Here is a 10,795-nt window from a genome sequence, read left to right as displayed (position 1 = left end):
AGTGGCCAACATGAGATTGAAAGCCAAGTATGAAGTCAGATATCATTTTGGACTGTCCATGTCTCTCAGCCTCCTCCTCCTCCTCCTCCAATCTTGTAATTAGTCAGATAAAAGAAATATGCAGGCAAATTTCTGATGAATCCTAAACTTGTACGACTTTACTGCATCATAATCTCAAAAAAGAAGAAGAAGAAGAAGAAGAAAATAAGACTGGATGATGTGAAGGTCTGTTTGCCATATCACAAAAAGGCATGATAAGTTTGAACATGAACAGGACAGGTTTTGATGTGACATGGGATCTACTCTGATTCACTCAGTGGAGAGTGCTATAGTGGAGCTTACACTAAATGTAATCATCCAACAACAAAGGATATACATAATTTTCATGTCAGTCGTTTTATATAAAGAAAGAAAGAAAAAAAAATCACATGATAATGAAAGAATTAGAAAGTTGACAGAGAGATAAAGGGATGACAATTCATGATATAGTTTCTTTTTAGGAAGAAGAAAGAGAGTCACAAGAATCACACCGAAAGGAAGAAAGAAGAAAGAAAGGAAAAGAAAAGAGATGTTCTTTTGGGCGTGGAAAAAGAATGGTGGGCATGAAGATGCTTCGAAACCACCATTTATTCAAGGATAAAATAAGCATCTCCATCTCTATTATCTCATTCATGTCTAAAGAATGTTGTGTATCAGCTCTCAGTTTCGAACCAACCGACTGCTTTTTGGATTCTCTTCAGATGCATTTTCTATCTCAAATCCGATAAAAAAAAAAAAATTCTTGATTCCAATTCAAGCATCTCAGATCGACACAAATGCTAGAAAAGTTCAATCTGTTATTGTTGTTATTTAACGAGTAAAATAATTATGAGTTTTTTTTTGTTTTTTTTAATTCAAACTTAAAAAAGAATATAATTTTTGTTCTCTTAATATCTATCTATCTAATCTCAACTAATGAATGTTTAGACCCAAAAAAAAGAGACCTCATCCTATAATTTTTTTTTATTTTTATTTTCTTGATTTATTTATAATAGTGAACCTGCTCTAGTCTCGATCTCTTCGATTCGAACTACAATTCAACTAAAATAAAACTGAAATTAAACCAGAATCGATCATAGATTATTCATTTCCGATTCATAGATTTAAAAACTAGAAGGGTCGATGTTTCTTGTTTTAGTTCGAATTTGTTATTTAAATCATCTTATAATTTTTTTTTATTTTTTTGGTTTATTTATAACAGTGAACATGCTCGTAGATGTACATCTCGTCTCGATATCTTCGATATCTCTCCTAGATGATCATAGATGATTCAATTCTGATTCATAGATTTAAAAAACTAGAAGCATCGACGATTTCATAATTTTATTTTTTATCATTTAATATAAGTATGATCACAATTTGACTCGATCGAAATTAAACCATGATGAAATCAAAAATCGAGATTCATTGATTTCGAATCAAATCGAATTATTCCTAAATCGAATCAAATCAAATCAAACCGTCGATTTCATAATTTAAAAATATTTTTTATTATTCTATTTTTTATATTTTAAAAAACTAAAAATTAAAATTTATCAATTTAATGTTAAATTTCTAACTTTAAAAAAATAAAATTAAAAATCATCGATTTCAATATCATTTATGATCAGTCGGTTCAGTCTCTATGGATGCACGAGAGACGCACCGACCGAGGATAAGATTCTCTCCACCACCACCTTTCGTAGTGCCCGAAGCAAATCTTCTTTTTCTTGGCTTTTCTTCTTCTACCTAAGCCTTATCCACTAGATTATGCTGATACGATTAAACTATGTTGGTGGCTATCAACGAGTGTCGGGTTTCAACTTGTAAATTTGCATTGAAAATATCGCATGGTCAAAGATAATACAAACAAAATATATTATTATTATTATTATTCGAAGCTTAGTTTGGTCCTACGATTTAAAATATCATCCCAACTAGTCAACTTCAATTGAGAAGCTCTCATTGGTCAAAAAGGATAAATTATATTTACTTACTTTGGTCCGGTCCGACTATTTAGAATTGTCGTGAAGACTTAAAAAAAGTAGTAGTATGTCAAACTCAATAACAAAAAAAAAAAAAAGCTTAAAATAGTCAACGTTGACATACTTTCGAAAGCAAAATGGCAAACGTTAAAGAAAACTATTCCATGATATGTTTTATTCAATACATTTAAAAAAAACTATCATTTAAAAATAAAACTTCCAAATTTGCTTACTAAAGGTTTTGTTTTTATATTCTTCGATCTATTCGTGTAATTTAAAATTCATAGATTATTTTAATTATTATTATTACAAAACGATAAGTGGTGAAGATGATCTTTAATTCATGGTCTTCCTATCAACAATAAAAATTATTTAAGTAAAGGCAAATAATTAAAGACAAAAAGAAGGCTATATAACAAATCTTTTGTTCTTCTTGTTTGGTGTCTCTGATTTCGGCAATTGCTATGCTTCATTGAACAGACTTTTGCTTCTATTTTTAATGCCGCCGTCTCTCTTTATTTAAGCCACGAAGCCAAAGATGGACGACAGGGAGGCGAGGCGGCATCCAAATCCGAGATTTAAAGAAGGGTCGGTCGGTCGGCACCGAGCTTATTTGTTTATGGATCAAATTGTGGAGCCAATTTTGGTGCCTTTTATGGGAGGAAACAATTAGAGAGAACTACTTTTGATTTGTTTTTCATCAAATGATATAAAAAAGAAGATTGTTATCAGCAGTTAAGATCTCCCTATCAACTATCTTTATCACTCACTTTGTCACATCATTGCCTCGTAGAGTAGAAAAAGCATGCATGCCGTAACAAATCCACAAGTAAAGATAAAAAAACATACACATATCAAAGGTAAATTTTGTTTACTGCTTTGATGCCTGGGAAGGTAACCGGATAGCAAATTGGGCTGCTATCCGGGCAGCCAGCCAAGAACATCGGAAACAGCTAGTTTTGTCGCGGAGAATTTGGGGCTATGATAAGTTAATATAATTACTTTTTTTTTTGGAAAAAAAATCCCCCTAACACAAATATTCTCAAACAATTCAGACAGGTAACCGGTGAGGTAATAGGTACATGGATATAAAATTACCTGAGATTAGCTAAATTGGTCCGAATAACATAAAAAGGCAAAAAGCCTGGTGAGAAGTGAAAGCTCTGAGCTTTTGAAGCATACCGGACGGCAGTATTGGCTGTCCGGGATGGAAGGTGCTTCAGCTTTAAGACCAGGCAACGCTGCTTCGACAACAAATCCACGCGCATACGCGTTCTTGCCAAGTGGTGCTTCATTTACAAAAAATAGCAACTGCATCTTCAGCAATAGCTCAAGCGGGTTCGTCGACTTGAGAAATCCCAGATGAAAATGCTACTGGCAACTCACTCTTTTCTTTTGACACAGTTTCAGCTGCATTATGTAGCCCTTCAGTACACATATTAACTGAATTCTGGCCCTCAGTTATGGGAACTCTGCCTTCAGGTTTCTCTGAAGGCTGTTGGGACCGAAACCCCAGGGCTATGGGTTCTGTTTTCCCTCCTTGCTCAGCCTGATCGCCAGGTTGAACACCACAGCCTCCCGTGCAGGCCTCCTGTTGGAGCATCTCATGACTTCTAAGGCCGTAAAACAGTGGGTCAAGTGCTTTCGGTGGATGAGCTGATGGCTGATTGGGGGGAATATATACAGTAATGGGACCAAATTCAGTATGTTGGCCTTGGAACCGCTTGATCCGAGAAATATGTTTCTTACCGGACAGATGGCAATCGAATACAGCTTGTGTATCACATGTCACATTGCATAGTGTACAAACCCTGGGCCGTTCCTTTTGGTGCTCCTGAGGATTGCTTTCGACAGCTTCAAGCATCTTCAACCGCTTTCCATTCCGCCAATACCTCATCATCTTCCTCTTTGAACCATGCCTCCTGTTATAACCATTCATCCCTGCCCTCCTTCCACAACCTTTTGCTGCTGGTACATCAATGTAATCTGGTGCACTGGTAGTTGGTGCCACACTACCTGTTTCCCCCTCCTTTGAAGAATCAGACTGTATTGTGATATTCTCACTCTGCATTTCAGGACCCATCTTATGATCCATTTCTGTGGTTGCAGGTGGCAAGTTTTCCAATGCAGCAGAACATATGTTTGCTTCATTAACTTCAGACAAGATGACAGTTGTTGATGAAATAGAACCTTTGTTTGCTTCAGTATCTTGAGAAGAAGCAGGCAAGGCTGTACAATGCGTGTTCAATGCTGCAACAACTGCATTTCCGGCTTCAATTACTTGATCGGATGAAAATGCAGCTGCAACAGTTTCATCAGCTTTATCAGTATGAGAAAATAATTTGTTCGCTTCACCTGGAAGAGAAACCTTGTTTTCTTCAGCACTTTGGAGTACCATCTCAGGCTTGGCAGCATACTTTATATGCAGATCCGCCATTAGTTTCTGCTGAGCTTGTATCTCTTGGATTCTTTGTACAGTCTTCTTGTGGCGTTTGCCATTCTTGTGCTGTTCTAGGACTTCTAAACTGTTGCAATCCACCCTGCAAATATCACACCAGGCAAGTGGGAGGAAAGGACGCGTTGGTATCAAGGTTCCTGACTCTGCAACAAGTGCTGGAGACTGCAATGGAGCCTTCAATTCTTCCATCACTGGCGGTATTACTGACAATGATTCAGCAACTGATGCAGGTGTAGTAACAGGCAATGGTCCAACAGGAGCGGAAAGATGATTTTGCCTGCTGCCACCCCTACCTTTCCGGCCTCGTCCTCTACCATGAAAAGGAGGTGAACCAACATCATGTCTAGATGGGCGGAAATCAACATTGCCTCTGCCACCACCACCTCTAAAAGGCCAACGACCTCTTCTGCTGCCACCCCTATGTGCAGACTCGCCACCAACCTGCAGGACCGTTTGAAAACTTTTAAAAGGCCTTACAGAGTGGTTCTATTGATAAACTTATGAAAAATCTACATCAATCTAACTTCATACAACTACATAAGCAATTCTTACCACCTAATATGGGCATGGTTTTACACCTACAGTTAGCAGGTCAATGGATATTACCAGGCAGGAAATCATCTTTTCAAGAGGCTAAAAAAGAGTAGTGGAAAACAAGTTTCCTCTAGATGAGATAGGGTACGAGTAACATATAAAAAAGAACTGTTTTTCAGCAATACATCACCAGACAAAGCCAAATAAAAAGATATTAGTTGGAATCAACCACAAGAAAGTGTAACGGAAACAAAAATATATATACAAAATAAGTTATTAATCAAATTAATCAAACAAAGTAGAGATACATGCTCACATAACTGCCGCTGGATGTGAAGAACACTTGAGAAAACTGCATTACACATAATGCCAAAGAAGAAGAACAATAAATAAATAAATAAATTATAAATAAGAAAAGGACAGCAAAAACCGCAATGATGACCCATATTTCTTCAAAAGTGAATAAATTTCTTAAAATATGATAACCTTTCCATGCATTTACAATAGAAATATATATCAACAAGAATAATTGGTCAACATCACTACATGTAGAAGATGTCATGCAATTATGATGTAATAAAAAACAGTTCAAAGCACATTGCAAATAAAAGAAGCAAGTGCCACAAAGAAAACTGACAGTGGATATCACACAGAAAACTTCTCTTTGATGGCTAAAGCAAAACCAACTTTGAAATATGATGATCAATGTTCCAGAAAGTGTACGAATGCTAACTGGAAGAATCACATAGTGTTGGTAATAGTAAGAATATACCTTTATCAAGAAAGAATGGATAGAAAGAAAAAAAAATGTCAAAAAAAATTGTCATGTTTAACATATTGATTCATAACATCTATGAAAAAGAACAGGCCCTATGATTAAAGTCCTCCGATAAAAGTACACCAAAAGCACAAAATAAACAAAGTTTTCCAGTTCACTGCTATGTTTCCCATTCTTACAAGTTATTGTATGAATCCAAAACAAGAAATAGTCCAACCACACCTAGGAGTCAGTTTGAATAGATGGCACAATGAACCAAGGTTCTTTATTTGTCTGTTGGATAAAAAAGACAGTAGCAAAATTCAATACAATGATTATACCCCTTAAATGATACAGCAGGTTGAAACCAACAATTATCATATAAGAAAAAATCATCTCTTCCAGTGCAATTCTGAAAAGTTCAAAAGCATCCAAAGGATGGATTAATCTGTATCTATGAACTAAAAAAAGGTTTAGATTCTAGTATGTATAATAGTATAATACCTAAAGTTTTCCACTTATCACATCAGAGATTTGATCATATCACACAGAGCCTACCTATTCTGAATTAGAAAAAAAATATGGCCTATGATTACCCATTGAGACCACAGTCAACAGCATTGGATGCCGGATCATAAATTTATTCCATATGATAACCGATTGTAGGATAGTTATATGTATAGGATAAATTTATAATTGATGCCTATGAGGTAAATAACTTTGTGACTGATTCATATGCTGGGTCGATGAATCAGTTTTGCACCAGAGAGTTGATCATATCATACAGGGCCTTCCTATCCTGAATTAGAAAAAATATCTGGCCTATGCTTACCCATCGAGAACCACAATCAACAGCATTAGATGCAGGATCATATATTTATTCCATATGAAAACCAATTGTAGGATAGTTATATGTATAGTATAAATTTATATTTGATGTCTAGGAGGTAAATCACTTTGTGACTGATTCATATGCTAGGTAGATCTGAATATTTTTTTCGAATCTCCTGGTAATTGGAAAATATACTATCAATAAAATTGGTCAGCTTTACCGGGAATAGAACCCAGACCCGAAAAATATGATCAATCTGGATGGAGGCCCAAAAATCACAGGTCTATAAGAAAATTAGAAATTGAACATTGAAAAAGACTACCATACTTAAGCATGATCCCCCAGGTACAGTGGATTCCTCATTTTTAAGATGCATGAAATTCAGTAGCTCACCAACTTGCAGGTTATTTAATTTATAGAAAAAAGTATTTAATAGTAACATATACATTTTTTTAATTTGGAAAAAACGGTCTGTTCAGGGGTGAGGTAAAGAGAGTAGTGGATTATTGCTTTTGGAAGTGTTCCTCCAATGTTTACAGCTTTTTATAGAGAAGGCATGAGGATCTATAAATCCTGAATTGTCTTCTCTTAAAAATAGTCCATTAAGTAGCTATCCCATGCATGACGATGGCAGCTTATCAACTTGACAATTGCTAAGTCCAAAAGAGCAATAACTGGTCCATCACGCTTATTTCTGTTTTACGACTTGATTTTGTTCTACCCCTAAAGAATTACAGATAAATTTCTTATTCCAAATCCAAATGTAACCTCTAACATTTCCAACTTCACCATCCAGTAAAAGTTTTAAGTGATTTTCATATTTCCATCTAGATATTGTCTCAGATCTGCCGCAAAATTTCCAGCTGAAGCTAATTATCCTTTGAAATGAATAATTCAAGGTCCAGTTACATGCTTTCATATGACATGAAGGAACTAAATTTTCTATAATTTTAAGGCATAAAATTTCTGAAGTTCTACTAGTTTGATGCACATAGGCTCTAAAAGGATAAATGTAAAACATACCTAGTGTGCATCTTTATATAAACATGAAATTTTGCAGAGTAAATTGACAAATCATCAATAATTTTAAACACCATTTTAACATCCTAAATCAGTCTACATGTCAAAAAGGATCCTTCCCATATTTCAATGACGTAGTATTGTTCTGCAAAATATATACAGTGCTGATAGCAATATCTAAAGTCATACTTGGAAGAAATGACCAAAAATAAAGTATATGGCAACTAGTGTCCAAAGTTCACCGAACTTTTGTTGTATACATGAAATAAAATAGAAATGGCCTAACTATGGTTGAGATTTCAAAGACATAAAGCACATAAAACATTTATCAACTGTAAATAACCAGCAATTAAAGCACAACCAACAAGAGCATGCACCATGCCACTTAAACATGTCCTGATAATGTATGTTCCTTCTTTTTATACTTTGGTAACATTACTATAAAGTTTGGCCTTTTGTGATGGATAACCTAGGAAGAAGTTAGAATGCATGTGCAAACGATAATATGCGGCGACTTCACACCAACGATCCATTCCTATGAATTTATGCCCATTTTTGAACAATAATTACCATAGACAACATGCAAGCAATTAAAATCTGGGCCAATCACAAGAAAATACAATAGAAGAAGAAATTTTAGCATACCTATCTTTGGCAAAGGATCTCCATCTACATAGCATAGCCGACAAGCCAAGTGAAACATTGGGCAAGTAACAGAGGAGGAAGCATCAAGTCAATATTCCTATTGCAATAGTAACACAATTTAGAAATTTCAAGCCATAGAGGCACTTCTTAAACTCTATCCTCCTGGAAGCTTCTTATGATAAGCTTATTGAAAATAAAGACCTTATTTTTAAGGCTAACATCAGCCAAGGATTATGGCACTGAATGCATCCTGGTATGTTGCAGCATCAGGCAATTGCATGTGCAATATTCCACACCATATATTTACAGACTCAAGCATGATCAATTGATGATACATGCATGATACGTGTTATGGTTCACATATACCATTGCCAGCAAGCCCAGGTAACCAGAAGCACCTTAATCCTTATGATGTCAACACACTTGGAGCTCTTTGGTTGTGTGCATCAAGTGCCCAAGAAAAATTAGAATTAGTTCAGGTATAAACAAGGGTTTTCAGGTAGGCTTCTCTTGATACTTGTATTTGCAAGCATCATTAGCCCACAAGGTAGCTATACCTACCACTGATCAATGATGGAACAATCGCAAGCTACCAATGTCATGGAAAAATCCCCTCATTTATCAACTGAACTATGAAATATGCACTACGTATGCCTTTTGTACAAAGAATGCATAGCTGTGATTACTCAGCAACCAAACAGCCCCTCTACATGTCTCAATATGTAAGTCAGCTAGCAAGCATAACAGCCACCACCGATTAAGATGTAAAGTCCAAAAACTATCATACATAAAATTTTAATTTATCAATTCCTTGCTCCAAAAGCATGTTATGTAATCGTAAGGTACATTCATAAACATGATCCCAATCTTGCTGAAGATAACAAAAAACAAAATCAAAAAAGAAAAAGAGGGGGACTGCTACTGTTAGAAAGAGAGGCTAACATTTTGCACCACACAAATAAACAGCACAAATCTACGGTCCTTTATAAATAAAGGAAATGCCAAAGGACCTAAGAAGTAACCCAATATAAGCAATTTAAACCATTGCATATAAACTCCATAGATAAGTGCATTCTACAATGCCAGTTTTTCTTGTGAATCACATCAGTAGAAAATTGGTAGAAGCATCTGACACCACAATAACCTTAAGGCAATCTACACCAATATATGTCCAGTCAAACCTCCCATATATTATGTTCATCCTTTAGACTAAAAGATTTGGTTGGCATTTATCTGTAACCCCTTAATGGAATCAAGCATCTGATATCAAGGTTTTCAGAAAACAAATGTCAAGTTATGCTGCCTAATGCAATCGAAAAGTCAGATAAACAAAAACATTTTTGTACAAGGAACGCAACATATGTCGGTCTTAAACGATAAAACTTATCAAGTGTCGACATCTAACTACAAAGAAACAATCCCATTAACTAGAAGGTTTTGCACAAGCTCAATCCGTATATCCTAAAAAAGAATGAAGGTTTAACAAGATAAACTTTCCGACTCATATTTTCTGTGTTCCATAAGATTTGAAGCCAAGCCTACCTGTGTTTTATGCTACTGGCAACCACGATGTGATGACCTTTAGCTCAATTCACAAACAGGCCGTGACGTTATAAAGAATTTTTATATATACCAAATGACAGAAAAGGAATTAAGATGCGGAGGAGGTAATCAAGCAACAAAATTAGAAGTAACAACTCCAACTCAGTTTCAGAAGAATTTCAAATATCTGAACCGTGAATTGCCGGATGGCAGGAAATTTTCCTAATGTGACCAAATAATTGAGATAAGCCCCAGTTACTAACGGGCCAGAGAAAGCTTCACGCCAAACCAAATCTCAAGTGCCAGATTCTGTCAAGAAAGAACCAATTGAGCGATTAGGGCAACAAAAAATATACCGCCAGATGTTGTGGTGGCGCCACAGGCCGCTCGCCTACGCCAACGGCCCTCCCGAACTTAGATAACGCGAGGGGGCGCTGCTGCGTCTGCGGCGTAGGCGGGCGGTGGTTATCCCGATGCGGACCCCAGAAAGCGTGGTTCTGCAAAAAGGGGTCGGTCCCGGGCGGCGGCGGAGGGAGCGGCCGGTAGGAGTGGTGGTAAGGGTGGTAATGATGGGTGGAGGATGGGTGGTGGCTGTAGTAGGCTTCTTGGGGACGGTAAGGCTGGTAGGCCGCTGCACCGTAGAGCACCTGTTGCTGGGATCGGGAGGGGTCGTAAGGTTGATGGTACTGGTACTGGTGTTGCTGTTGCTGCTGCTGTTGGGCTTGGGCGAAGGCGGAGTAATCCATGGCGGGACACGGGGACGGACCGCGGGGGGAGGAGACGAAGAAGGGGCAGGAACGAGGGAGGCCCTACGCCACGCGTAGGGGTTCCGTCGCCGTCTAAAGCGAGACGACTGCTTTAAGAACGGGGCTGATCGAGATCAGACGGTGGTTTACCTCCGATAGGCTTTCGCGACGGTGGTGATCCTGTGCCCGTCGCCACAGCAACTCAAGTCACGACTGTGCACGCACACGGCGCCGGAAGCTTATCGAATTGGTTTGCAA

General features: G+C 37.2%; 1 protein-coding gene across 1 annotated transcript; it reads right to left on the bottom strand.

The window, feature by feature from the left end:
* Positions 1 to 2,983: 2,983 nt before the first annotated feature.
* Positions 2,984 to 10,795, bottom strand: LOC135586703 (uncharacterized). Its single transcript, XM_065163866.1, has 2 exons — positions 10,148 to 10,795; positions 2,984 to 4,902 (listed from the first exon to the last, which is right to left on the bottom strand). Exons 1-2 carry the CDS (start codon positions 10,535 to 10,537, stop codon positions 3,334 to 3,336), a joined length of 1,959 nt encoding a protein of 652 aa, XP_065019938.1. The 5' UTR covers positions 10,538 to 10,795; the 3' UTR covers positions 2,984 to 3,333.

The sequence above is a fragment of the Musa acuminata genome, chromosome BXJ3-8, assembly GCF_036884655.1.
Source record: "Musa acuminata AAA Group cultivar baxijiao chromosome BXJ3-8, Cavendish_Baxijiao_AAA, whole genome shotgun sequence".
Taxonomy (NCBI): domain Eukaryota; kingdom Viridiplantae; phylum Streptophyta; class Magnoliopsida; order Zingiberales; family Musaceae; genus Musa; species Musa acuminata.
The sequence above is the reverse complement of the archived record's forward strand: the minus strand, read 5'-3'. Positions and strand labels throughout refer to the sequence as shown.